Source organism: Squalius cephalus, assembly GCF_949319135.1.
Source record: "Squalius cephalus genome assembly, chromosome: 5".
NCBI classification, from domain to species: domain Eukaryota; kingdom Metazoa; phylum Chordata; class Actinopteri; order Cypriniformes; family Leuciscidae; genus Squalius; species Squalius cephalus.
Genome location: NC_137126.1, coordinates 44,824,823 through 44,839,226, shown reverse-complemented (window position 1 = coordinate 44,839,226; position 14,404 = coordinate 44,824,823). Strand labels below are relative to the sequence as shown.

The window sequence follows — 14,404 nt, the reverse complement described above, 5'->3', positions numbered from 1 at the left end:
CGTGCTTTTATTCGGACTAGAAGCATAATCAGAATAAAAAAAGTCACACCGTCAATCAGAATAAAACATTTCATTCAGATTGAAAGGAGTGGTTTAAACACTTCCGAATCCGATCGAGAGGACATGTAAACACTTGATCGGGTTGAAAAGCGAAACTGGAAAGCACTGCGCATGTAAAATGCCGTAGAAATGCCGTAATGCCGTATGACACACTGAAGTTGTTGAATGAAGTGTTATAAATGACTGTCGTGTCACTCATAGTCTGTGAGGTGGAGCAGGACAACGTCCCACCAGTCCTTGTTTCCGGCGTTTTTACAGCTTGATAAATTATAAGCAGCACGGCACAACGGTTCATGTGCTCGAGTCTCCTAATTAGGACCCGAAATAGATAAATATTAAGTCTGCTCTTTTCAAAACAAAGAAAAGAAGCAATGTAGGAGAACGGTTAGTATGCAAAAACAGCGGGAAAGTGTGTATATTCGTGCAGTGTGCGCATGTCACAAAAACAAAAAAAACAGATTTGAAGCTTGTGACATATAAACGCACACATCAACCCGATCACTTTATTTAGCGTTCATGTAAACACTACGTTCGGATTCATCAATAAGAATCAATCAGTTGATTAATCAGTAAGAATGAACAAAAGGTTTTCATGTAAACGTAGCTAGTAATATTGGTGGAAAAGAGCCGTGTGTGTGTGTGTGTGTGTGTGTGTGTGTGTGTGTGTGTGTGTGTGTGTGTGTGTGTGTGTGTGTGTGTGTGTGTGCGTGCTCACCAGGCAATGTACGATGCAGATGTTCCTCTGGTCCTGTTTGAGCCATTGATGCATGTTCTTACATATACTGTACAAGTTCTTCAGAGTAGGAGCTCGTCTAGGTTGCCAGCCACACTCTGATACCTGCACACACACACACACAACACAATTATGAGTTTCATCAAGTACAGTACGGCACAGAAAAACAAATACAATATGTGTAGACAATAGAAAGACCAGACACCATATTTAAAAGTGAAGGGTTTCATTACCTAGCCAATAATATCACCAAAAGAACTGAATTTAGCCCAGCCACAAACTTATGCCATTGGTTGAATCAATGTTGCTTCTATCTAGCCTTGTTTTCATATTTATCAAATTAAGTATGGCATCAGCTCTGGATTTATTTAGTTATTTTTGTATTATATGTATTTACTATTATAGTATTTATTGATATTTAAAAAAATAATTCATATTATTTTTATTTTCCTATTTTAGGTTTCCTTTTAATATTTTGGGCTTTTGTCATTTTCATTCGTTTTTTTTAAATGTATTTCTATTTAGCTTATTCCAGTTTTAGGTTTAATAATAATTTAACTTAAAGGTAAGGTAGGCAATTTCAGAGTGGCTAGCAATAGCAAGCTAGCTTTGAAAGCATAGATGCCACCCTCCCTTCAGAGCGCCTCCAAAGACACACCTCCTCCAAAAAACATGAACACACACAGCAGAGTCTGCAAAGCGTCATGAGAGACGACGTTGAATTACCTCATGTCTAAAAGCTCATTGTGTGATGTCTGCGCGAGCAGGTGCGCGGAGGTATGGAAATACATACGCTGACAGGTAGGTAGGACATCGTATTACACAGACATTTTTCGGCCCTGAGACTTCCACAGAAGATATATGTACATGTTTTAATATTTAGACTTCTATTATGGATTGCTATCAGGATGTGAAGAGAGTTTCAACTAGTATAACAAAAAGCGTTTATAAAACAAATTGCCTACCCCAGTTAGTTGCCAATGCAACATTTAAAGTTTTATTTAAGTTTTTGAAATGCAAGTTTTTCATCAAATTTTTATATTTCTAAAATGATTTTTAATAGCTTTAGTTTTATTTACAACACTGGTTTCATGATAGATGACAATTTAGGCCATAATTTAGGACGACAATTTAGGAAAGACGACAATTTAGGTCACTGTAATCTGTTAATCATTTGCATTTGAGAAAAAGCTAAATGCTTTGCTATCGTCTCTCACCCTGTTGTGAAACCTGGCCGGTCTATAGGAGCGTTTGGAGAGGTTGTATACTGCATAATGACCCGCATGTCGAGAGTCCAGGAACAGACGCACATCCTCAATGTTATTCTTAATGGCAGATTCAACTCCTTCAGCTGGGAAAGACATGACTGCAAAAACACACAAAGAGACAAGTAATTCACTTCACACCATTAGGGTTAAGACGTCCAACATGAATCTAAAGTCCTATTGCACGGGTGAGTGTACCTGCTATTCTGGAGGTGATGTAGGACAGGTCCAGGTCTCCCTTAGCATAACTGAGACAGGATAGGACACATGTGTGAACACAACAGCAAAGCAAGAAGAACATCTAGATTACAGGCAGAAAAACTGTCAAGAGGAATATGAGTAACGGCTTGTATCAAAACTCAAGAGTCATCAAACTTTACGACACTTTCGTAGAAATATGGGACAAAAAAAAAAAAAAAGCAAAGACAACAGTTAAAGGGATAGTTCACCCAAAAAGAAAAACTAACTTATATTGAGTCTGTTACACTACCGTTCCAAATTTGGGGTCAGTAAGATTTTTTTTTTTTGGGGGGGGGGAAAGAAATTAATACTTTTATTCAGCAAGGATGAATTAAAGACAGTAGACATTTATATAATGTTACAAAAGATTTCTATTTAAAATGAATGCTTTCTATCCATCAAATAAATCCTGAAAAAAAAAAAAACATCACAGAAATATTAAGCAGCACGACTGTTTTCAACATTGATAATAAAAATAAATGTTTCTTGAGCATATTATGTATCATCATGTGATGCTGAAGATTGGAGTAATGATGCTGAAAATTCAGCTTTGATCACAGGAATAAATTACATTTAAAATATATTAAAAAAGAAAACAGTTTTATTTATTTTTTTAATAATATTTAATAATCCTACTGTTTTTACGATCAAGTAAAAGTAGACTTTGTGAGAATAAAACACTTCTTTCACAAAAATGAAAAAAATATTACCAACCCCACACTTTTTAAAGGTTCTGTATAGATCTTATGCACCAAGTGCGCAGCCATCTTTAAAATGTTGTGTTTGAACTTCAGTTTTTGCGGTAGCTCTGTATATTTCCATGGCATCGCTGTCGAAGAGTAAATTTAGCTGGAGAAGAGGATTTACTTATTGTAGAGTTAACATAAGTTATCATGAGCATATCAAATGTCAGTAGACCAGGAAGATATTAAAATGAGCGGTTCATTCATAAATCCATAAGATCTTACCGTCATACTGTGGAAATACAAACCGGAAGACGCAACACAAAAAGTGCAGCACTGAAAGGGGGCGGGGCTACATAAGGTCTATGTTTATATATAAATAAAGAAGAATTTGATTATACCATGATATAGTGTGGAATGAAGTGAACTATTCCTTTAATGTCATTTCAACGTAGCATTCATACATATGTATTTAGTAGGCAAGCTGTTCAAACTTTTAAGAAACTATTGCTGATGGGAGGAGACTGTGGTTATGAACAAACAGCATACAAAGCCATGAGATGAAGATGGAGTGAAGTTCACACAACATCTCTACACATACACACGTGTAACGCTAAACACAGACACACAGGCGCTGTCCCATAGTTACCTGGAGCTGAAAGGGGTTGGTGATTTGAGACCGAGAAATGTGATTCAGGAACAAAATGAACAAAACAAGACAATGAACAAAACAAGGAAATTAAAGCAAATTGGGCAAACTGAGGAGAAAATAAACACGACAGACTTGTGGGGATGATAGGGGGATAATTATTAAACATGATCAATAAATGCAAACGGATTATGGAGGGGAATTTATGATCTGGTAGATCAGTGTGTGTCATAAACAAAACCCTGATTGAGTTTCCCAAGAGATTAACATCCAGTCACTACAATTAGACAGATCAAATTTACCTTCTGATGATCAAATCAACATGAACTCAGAAATGACCTATTTACTTTTACGAATGTCTTTCGTTTTTATCAAGTATGAAGCATAAGCATTTGTTATTCAACAGAAGAACATACAAAAGCAGCGCTCCGGAAAAAATTCATACGAATCAATTATTCATAAAATCTGATATCATGCATCACACGTTCATTGTAGAGGAATAATTCTGCAGCACGCATTCGAATGAGGTAATATCTGATGAAACCACAACAACATTTTTTATTTTTATTTTTTGATATCGTTGACTAAAACTACAACTACATTAACGTTTTCGTTAACTGAATTAAAATATAAATATTACATGAAAAACGAAAGTTAGAAATGGGAGGCTGGAACACACTAAAATCTTTTCAGATTTTCAAAATGTGAGAGTCAAATGCGATTTTAGACTAAACAAACATGCCAGATGACGGACAAGACAAAATTTTCTTTTTACAAAAGAATTTGCAGAAAAAAGAAAAAGGTTTGGATAAAGGCATGGATGTTGTTAAGCTTCCCTCAACTCGCTTTCTGATTAGTTATCATTTCGTGGTGACTTCTATAGAGTGTGTGTGCGTTTGTCCAAGGCGTTCCCCCAAGCAGATGTTAGATTTTTACGTTTTGAGATTGGTGCGGCTCTGACGTTTTTCCGAGCAGATTCAGTCACTCTTAACACACTTCACACACCACAGGAAAATCTGATTAGATAATCTGTAGAACTATCAAGATAAGCATGACTTTTCCTAGGATTGTCAGAGGGGGAGAATTGGGCCCAAAATCGGCCCGATTATCTTGTAGTGTGTGGGCGCCTTAACCGAAATAAGATTAGGTTGCAGTATTAAAATTACTAAAACAAAAACTGAAATAAAAACCAATTAAAGCTAAATAGAAATATATATATATTAAAAAAACTAAAATAATAAAAAAAATGACAAAAGATTGCAAAGAAAATTGCTGAAAATATAAAAAATGCACAATATTAATAAATACTATAGTATAAAGCTAAAGTAACACTGATTTGAGAAATACAAATGCATAAAGTGCAATGTTTGGGTAAAATACTCAACTTTTAATATTATACTTTTTACAATTTTTTTCTTTGGGAAATGAAGCAAAATATATTTATAACTAACATTGACTCGAATTATAACATTACTCTTGCTTCATCCTCTGTCTTGAATGTTTTGTTTTTTCCATCACAATGCATTCGGTCTGTGAATGATGCATTCGGTAGTGCAGAATTTGTCAAAATGAATCTTTCCTAATTATTCTGCCTACCTTTTTAAATAGCCTTCATGTCCGGACAGCATGTTTTTGAAGCCTTAAAATGCTACAGCTCATGAAAAAGAGCCTCGGAATTAATACCAAGAATAGAGCACAGACTTCAGAAAACACGCTCAGAGTCAGCAGCGGGTGGCATTGCTTGAGAGCTAGATTAGGTGATATCAGATTAACCACCAGCAGATTACTAGAACTCTCTCGTACACCACTACGACCTCTTCCTTCATTCGGCTGAATCTGTCAATGGCTCAGCGTAAAGTGATGCATCATAGCGAAACCAAGGCAAGCCAAAACATACTCCAGCAAAGCATGTGCACTTGTTAATGTGCGACAGCCGCAGGGGTGTTTTACTGCAGTGTGAATGAGTCGCTCACCTGGCTACTGACTGGATGACTTTGGATGAAGTGTCTTTGATGTTGGTGAGGAATCTTTCGGTTCCTCCTTTCAGAATATCCAGGAAGCCTCCACCCATGGCAGGGTCGTTCTCATACACACCTGGAGATTCAAACACGCACATAATTGCAGGCCAACGTTTGTCAAAAGTGATTTTACAGAAGAATAGTTTTGCTTAATATATTTGACATATGCACACAAGAAACGCCTCAATGCAAATGACTCGTATCATCTCATAACACGTCTCAAAGAACAGTTCTTTAAACTCAAATGATCAGATCATAGACGGTTGGTTCACCCAAAAATGAAAATTCTGTCATTAATTACTCACCCTCATGTCGTTCCAAACCTGTAAGACTTTCGTTCATCTTCGGAACACAAATGAAGATCTTTTTGATGAAATCAGAGTGATTTCTGTGCCTCCATTGACAGCTACGCAACTACCACTTTGATGCTCCAAAAAGTTCATAAAGAAATCGTAAAACTAATCCATATGAATCCATATAAACATTGATCAGCGAACACAAACAGAAGCTCAACCTACTTGATGTGCAGGAATAAACCTTTTGCTGAAGCTCAAATGTGCTGCGTAACATGACAATGAATCTCATTGTTTCTTACACGTCAAGCGAACATGTTTGAGCTTCCGTTTACCACAACTGATGTGTGCTTTAATTAATATTTGCATGTGAAAAAAAGTCTAAATTAAATCTGTTCATCATATAGAGCGATCGAGTCTCCTCAGAAAATTTTGACTAAACCGCTCAATTCATATGGATTAGTTTCACGATCTCTTTATGAACTTTTTGAAGCGTCAAAGTGGTAGTTGCGTAGCTGTCAATGGAGAGACAGATAGCTCTCGGATTTCATTAAAAAGATCTTCATTTGTGTTCTGAAGATGAACGAAAGTCTTACAGGTTTGGAACGACATGAGGATGAGTAAATGATGACAGAATTTAACTTTTTGGGTGAACTAACCCTTTAAGGGGTTAGTTTATGAGGTTCATGACATAAGATCTTGGAAAGACATTTAAGAGTTTTGAAAACTATGTAGCTTCGCTTGGGCATCTGATGGTCTCTTCCAGTCCGAGTAGACTGCCTTTAACCTGAACAAGCTGCAAAGTTGAACAGATTTGCTATATGTAACATGACCATCATCTTAGCATTTGAGCCTAACATTCAATAAGATGAAAAAACCCATACATATCAAATGCCTATTCAGTATTCATACACCTTTGTAATGAAATGTAAAACCAAATAACTAACATATATTACCAAACCAAAAAATAATGAACCAACTAACTAACCAATTAGCCAACAACTAACAAGATTAACTGGTAACACTTTACAAATAGGTCTTATTTGTTAACATGAACTAACCTTCTTAATCTTAGTTAATTTCAACAGTTACTAAAAAAACATTTTTTAATCTGTTCATGCTAACTAACATGAACATACATTGAACAAATAAGCTTCAGGTATAATTGCTAACACTTTACAAATAAGGTCTAATTTGATAACATTAGTTAACATGAACAAACAGCGTAATAATCAAATTAATTTATGTTAATTTCAACAATAAATAAAATGAACATACAATGAACAATTGTATTTTTAACAAACAAAACGTTAGTATGCAAAGATAACAGTAGCTAAGAAAAAAAGTAAGCAGAGTTTTTGTGGTGCAACAAATCTTGCTTAACATTACAAGTGGACAAGGAAATGCTACAAAAGTGTAGAATATAACCCTTTTAATGGACTGAAATCGAGACAGGATCGTGTGTGTGGTTGCATGAGTAGTATTATCACTTTCTGACTGTGTTCGTTTTAGAAAATCAGCGTAAACTCAGCAGATGGTGACTAGAGGTCAATCCTCTTACAGCATGGAGAGAGAAACCATCCCTTGGGGTAAATATGGGGGCAGGGGTGTGTACGAGGCATTATCTGTTTGTGTACAGTATTATGGCAGCATGATGTAAGTGGAGGGTTACACTCATGAAACATCATGTTGGCTGAAATACAATGTCTAGCTAAGTTTTCTAAATTTAGTTTAAAATGAACTGATGCATCCGTCCACTGCTGTTCAAGATACTTGTTAAACTAGCAGCATTCTGAAGGATGAAACACGTCTCAGATCCCTATTAAGTCTAGTGGTGTGTGTGTGTGTGTGTGTGAGCAGGCATGAGCGAGGGTGTGTGTGCGCGTTTGAATTTCTGTCAGGTGAAAATTTACGCTGATGAACTTAAAGCCATCATGAAGAGCTCATTCAAACTGTGTGAGGTTTTAACAAAAGTATAATGACATGACTGATGCCGCTGTATCCTGTAGAAGCTTCAATACCCTTTGATATGAATCTCCCACAAACAAAGTGCTTCTTATTACCACAGAAGCTGCTGGGTCTGAAGCCAGAAATCAGTGTTTACACAACTCAGCCAGTTCCTGAAAACATTAATGTGTGGCATTAAGAGCTTTTTAGCAGTTTAACAGTGTACAATTTAAAATACAGCTGAGCCGGATATTACTTGTCTATATTATTATACACTGCATGTTATAATTAGAGGTTAATAGTTTTACTCTACACAAGGACTCACAGAGAGCAAGGTGATGAAATATTTCACAGAAGAGTTTATGTACTAACTAAATCAAACCAAGACACGATAACACACAAAATAACTAATCAAACAACCAACAAGATTAACTAAAGAAGCAACCAAAAACAACTAAACTAACTACCATTAACAAACCAAAAATGAACTAAAAAGTCATATAACTTTTAACTACAAAAATAACAAGAAAACATTAACAAACCAAAAGAAAGAAATCTAACCAACCAACTAATAATTAACAAGAATAACAATGAACAAAAAAAAGTTAAATAAAACAAAAAACAAGTAACAATAAGAAAACTAAACATATATATAAATAAAATAACAAACTAACCAACATAACTAACAAAACAATCAAAAATAACTAAATAACTAAAAAATATTAATAACCAAACAGTAACTAAAGTTAATTTGTATATGTAAAAAATGAACAACTAAAAAACAATCAATTTTGTTTATATTTGTTAGATACATTTATTATTGTTATTATTAGTTACTATTGTTTAACTGGTTAGTTATTCTTTAGTTTATTAATGTTTTTTTGTTAAACATTAATAACCTAAAGAATAACTAACCAATTAAACAATAGTAACTAATAAAAATAACTAACAAATATAAACAAAAAACAACAACAAACGATAATAACTCAAACAATCATTAAAAAAATGAAAACTAAACTAAAAACAACAAACACGAATAAAAAAATAAATGACCAATCAACAAGACTAAAGAAACAACAAACCAAACAATAATGAAAAAGTTAGTTAGTTAAAAATAAACAAACACTCAAAAAATAACTAACCAATTAAACAATAACTAACAAATATTAAGAAGAAAAAAGAACATTGATTAAAATAATTAATAATCTTAAAAAAATATTTTAAACATAATTTAAAAAATGTATTTATTTTTAATTAAGCAAATAAACATTTATAAAAAAAATAACCAAAAAAATATTATTATTAATTTAAAAAAAATTATTAGCAAAAAATTAACCAACCAAAATAATAAATAATGAACTATATGCGTGTTAAAGAACTGAAAAGGTAAAACATCATCACAAAACAAAGAGAAACTAGCAAAATGTCATGCATGTAAACACAGGATGTCAGTGCATCAACAGATCCTGCAACAGGATAAGATTGAACAGCACAGTCTCCACCGCTGGGTGAAATCACTCCAGACAACAGATCACATCAATTACAAAGGAAGAATGACATTTGAATAAGACGGAAGCCTCATATCAAATCTACATAAACCACAAAAGAAAATGCCTTGCCAAAAAATGAGTTGAATGCAGAACTCACCAGCGTTGTTAATGTTGTTGATCTGAGAAGGAAGCTGTGCACTGTTGTTCCCGAAACCTCCGTTCTGCTCCAGGAGCTGTAGGGATTCATAGCCATCATACACAGACTTCAGACAGTAGTAAGAACCTAACAGACTCATCTGGACAACAGTCCGATGCACACACACATCAAGAGAAAAGCAGGAAACCACACTCCAGAAAGCTCGTGGATCTGAACGCTAGTCAATCGATTCGACTCGACTCGATCGCTGCAGGCTCTGTGTGTGTGTGTGTGTCTCTGCTTCTGGCTGTTGGTGGTAATCACTTTAATCCAGAGAGAAACCCCTTCTTAACCCAGATCAGATGCATCTAAAGCCGCCCTCTCCACTATGTGTGCACATAGGACCATTACACTGACTTCTGTATGCAAACACGCTGTATGGATGCTCTTAACCAGATCAAACACATGCATAATTAATTATTAATCCATGATTTGTTAGTCCATATCAGACATCTTTCGAACAAACATGGCTGGAACAGCCCAATCCTTTTCTTGTCCTCCCACTTGTTTACCAGTCCTGTTTCTGTCTTATGTAGTGAGATCAGCGGCCATTAGGTCAGAGATAAAAAGAGGGATGAGATGCTCCTTTGTCTCCAGGAGGTCATGGAGGGAGGAGAGGAAAGAAGGACAGAACTCGAAAGGAAGAGAGCGGCGGTGTCTCTAAATGGCCCTTCAGAGAGTTGCGATCAGTATGTGGGACTCTGCTCGTCTCTGCATGTGTGTGTGAGTGTGTGAGAGAGAGAGAGTGTGAAAGAATGAGGGGTCTGTTTTAAATGAAGCACCCAAAGAGCCTCATTCAACCAACCACACCAGTCTGGTGATCAAACAGGAGCTCGCAAGGAGTTTACTAAAATTAAGATGAAGTGACAGTAGTGGCAGATCATAGTGGCTTTTTCAATGGCACGCGTGTGCTGATATATAGAGAGCCAAGAGGCTGATTTTTGATTTCACATATATACACATACTACTTGCAATAATTGAATGATTGCAAATTATATTTTATATTTAAATGTGCACAGAATATGAATATATGTAATGTATTTAAATATGTCATATGATGTGTATATTGTATTATTAATATTATTTATTAATAACAATACCATATATATATATATGGTATTGCTCCGGGTGTGTGTCAGTTTGCAGTGTGTGTATGTTCACTACTCAAAAATTGTGTGCACTAACTTGGATGGATTAAAAGCAGAGGATACATTTCGAGTATGGGTTATCAATTGCCATACTTGGCCTTCACGTCACTTCACTTAAAAAAAAATGCTGTTATATCTTTAGAACTGACATAAGACCAGCTTACATCTTGGGGCCTATATTACACCTGATCACGTCATGCGTTTTCTCTGATCGGATAGCCATCCAATCGTGAAAAGACCAGGTGTAAATGACGGATTTTAAAGCAACACCAAAGCACTTTTCCTCTTCGGTCCCCCTACAAGTTGGAAGCGGAATTGTCCATTACCGCTGTCGTAAATAATTTAGCCTACCGCAGCCTACCGTCGCACGCACGCTATTTGTTTATCCAGCGCCGGCTTTGGAAATAACGATGTCCACAGACAAGGTAGAGTATGTTGCATGATTTTATGAAAGAATGATGTATTGCAACATCAGAAATGAAGAAAAACTAAATAATGACATTGCTTGATATTTTTTGGCTATCGTAACGCTTGCCATAAAGCAAGTCAACATTTGTTGTTTCTTATGTCTCATTCGAACTACAGATCCGCTACCCGATCTGGCAAACTTGCATAGTGCGGTTTTAGCCGATAGAGGGTCGAAAAGCGAGTGCAGAAGTGCCGTTCACCCTGTTACGAGTTGATTTTTGAAACATTATTTTAAGGTACAAAAGAATTTTTGGTGTTGCTTTAATCTGACCACTCAAACCACTTCAGGAGGTGGTCTGAGACGCATACCAAGTGTAAATGCATCTGGTTGTTGTAACCACATATTTAAAATATTTACAAATGTAAATATTTACTCCTCTCAAAATGTTACAAAAATAAACATGTGAGAGCATGTTATAGGCTGTATAACATGTTATAGCCAGATACGACAGATGAGTAGCTGAGTATCTCTTCAGCAAGCAGACGCACCAACTGCCGGAAATAAAAGGCACAATATGTAATTTTCGTCGCTTATTCAAAACCAAGGCGTAGATTGATGATGCCGTGAGAGTGGAATCATGGGATCATCTTTACCTCCACAGCCAATGGAAAGCAATCCGACGGACTCGGGCAGAAATCATGTTCATTGATGAGCTAATGTATGTAAGTTTTATTAACATTACTGTAGTAACAGGCTCTCTCTAATGAGAGAGACCCGCGCGAAACACCGTTCTCTGTGCGTTACTCTGTGCATTCGGTGGCTGGTATGAGACACTTGTTGCACTTTGCAGTAAGCTAGATCGATATAGAATATCATATTACTAAAAACTGGATGACTTGTTGCTAAATGACATGCAATTCATTATAAATATATATTGTTTGATGAAGAGAGCTCTCTCTGATTTAGCCATGCTAGCCACTTGACAAGATAGTGTTGTCTCTGAGGCATAAACATGTTATTCGTGGAAAATCAAGGAAACAAAGAGATTCAAACAATAAGACTAACAGTGTTGAGCTATATAACAATTAGCTTTAAAAAAAGTATTCAAACAGTTGCTCACCTGTCTAATAAAGCACATAATATATTAAAGCATCTTTGGTGTTTCCATGGTTTCTACGAAAGTAAAACTGGAAATCGAAGGTAACGCAGATACGAAGTCATTGACAGGCGACACAAAGACACGCTCCTGGTTAACACTGCTGATTTCTCTGGATTTAAACATTGTTGGAAACGGTCCCACTTTATATTAAGTGGCGTTAAGTACTATGTACTTACATAAAAAAATAAGTACAATGTACTTATTGTGTTCATGTTGTATTGTAAAACACTTTTGCTGCTATTTAGGTGTGATACGGGTAAGGTTAGGGACAGGTGTAGTGGATTGGGTAGGTTTAAGGTGTAAGGGAAGGGTCAACTGTGTAATTACAAATGTAATTACATAAATTAATTTCAGCTGTAATTACATGCAGGAATTTTTAAAATGTAAGTACAATGTAAAAACATGTAGTTACACAATAAGTACATTGTATCAAATGATTAATTTCAATGCAAGTACATGTAAGTACATAGTACTTAAAGCCACTTAATATAAAGTGGGACCTCGGAAACATTTGGGATAATGTCAACAAAATATATAACATTGGATTACACTTTATTTTAAGGTGTCATTGTTACAGTATAATTATATATTTAAGTGCTGAGTAATAATAATTAACTACATGTACTCACTATAGGGTTAGGGTAGGATTAGGGTTTGGTTGAGGGTTAGTTGCATGTAATTATGCATAATTTACTGTTATTACTATGGTAAGTACATGTAACATATGTAACAAGGACACTGTAAAATAAAGAGTTACCAAACATTGTTCCAGTGATTTTTGGATATTTGAATCTAAAAATCGTACATATTGTGCCTTTAAGTCGCAGACGCTCAACACACAATCATCTTCATTTCAAGTAGAGAGACTAAATGATCTTACCAGTGCTGATGCCGCTCTCTCTCCTATTGCGGTCTTTGATCTTGAAATTAGCTGATGATAAATAAAATACAGCTCATATCTGTTGCTTTCATCGATGTGAACCCCGTTAAATTTGAATATAGCGCAGGTATTGAAGATCGTATTTATATTCGTTTGGCGGAGACACAGTTATTTGGGCAATGTGTAGATAGAACCGTTTCAACAAATTAGATCCGATCAGTAAAAAACACATGAAGTCACCAGGTGTAAACAGGCCCTTGGTTAATCTACAAAGTGGATACAGTTATCGGCTCATGTCATGATCTCAAAATGATATTAATCAGTCTGACAGATTAATCAGTCTGGCTGATTAATTAATTATTCTTCCACTGTTCGGCACATTTTTTAATTATAATAACCTTGTCGGCTTGGCAGATTAACAGAAGAGGTCAGACCCATTTTGGTTGCCCGTTATAAACTCTTGCATCACATATTTAGCAGCCTATGAATGACTAGTGAAGACTTGATCTAAGAGACCCTGAGAACACGCGGGTTGTACCTCAGTAATGGGAGATTTGGGGTTGACGTTCCTGGCTGCAGCGATCTCCTGCAGTTGGTTAACAAGCTCGCTGATCGACAGACGTTCCTCTGGGTTGATTTTCAACATAGATCCTGGAACAAACACACAAGGCTTTTTTCACACAACTGCATTCAGCAGCAAAATTACAGTATGAAGTAGGAGAGATATTGGCAAGAGGGAATGTAGCTAAGCGCCTGCGGGATACTTACGGATGAGTTGATGAAAGACTGTGTACTTGACGTCATTTTGTGGAATGTTGTATTTGCCGTTTACTATCTGAAGTTTGGCTCCATCTTCAAATGGGTGCTGCTTAAAACAAAGCAGGTACAGGATGCAGCCCAGAGCCTATAGGGAACAAACCAAGACTCTTTAAAAACAAAAAGTGTGTGTTCTTGTTACACTGTGTCCTCCTAACCAGGTGCTATGACAAGTAATGCTAATGTGCCATATCAAAACCTGGAAGTCAGAACTTATTTAACGTATAAAATACAGCAATGTGGAGAAACAAACAAAATGTACTTTTGCTGTGCGCCACTTGTTGAAACAAAAAATAATTGATTATCTGATGCCTTCTCGTCTAACACCTGGTTTGGACCAAAAAAGAAAAAGAAAAAAAGTAATCTTTCATTAAAACTTTGCATCAACTTCCTATGTCACTAAATCAACTTTCCTTTT

At 35.8% G+C, this 14,404-nt stretch overlaps 1 protein-coding gene across 5 annotated transcripts in view; it reads right to left on the bottom strand.

The window, feature by feature from the left end:
* The window catches only part of gak (cyclin G associated kinase), a 41,892-nt gene that overhangs the window by 17,348 nt on the left and 10,140 nt on the right, over positions 1-14,404 (bottom strand). For 3 of the 5 annotated variants that reach the window (XM_079872457.1, XM_079872460.1, XM_079872461.1), the window contains exons 8-15: positions 13,939-14,074; positions 13,709-13,821; positions 13,171-13,221; positions 9,536-9,611; positions 5,604-5,724; positions 2,257-2,306; positions 2,011-2,159; positions 776-898 (exon numbers count right to left, since the gene is read on the bottom strand). In XM_079872457.1, the coding sequence (XP_079728583.1) occupies positions 776-898; positions 2,011-2,159; positions 2,257-2,306; positions 5,604-5,724; positions 9,536-9,611; positions 13,171-13,221; positions 13,709-13,821; positions 13,939-14,074 (819 nt within the window). The remainder of the gene's footprint in view (positions 1-775; positions 899-2,010; positions 2,160-2,256; positions 2,307-5,603; positions 5,725-9,535; positions 9,612-13,170; positions 13,222-13,708; positions 13,822-13,938; positions 14,075-14,404) is intronic. The other 2 variants (XM_079872458.1, XM_079872459.1) reach the window with 1 other exon arrangement.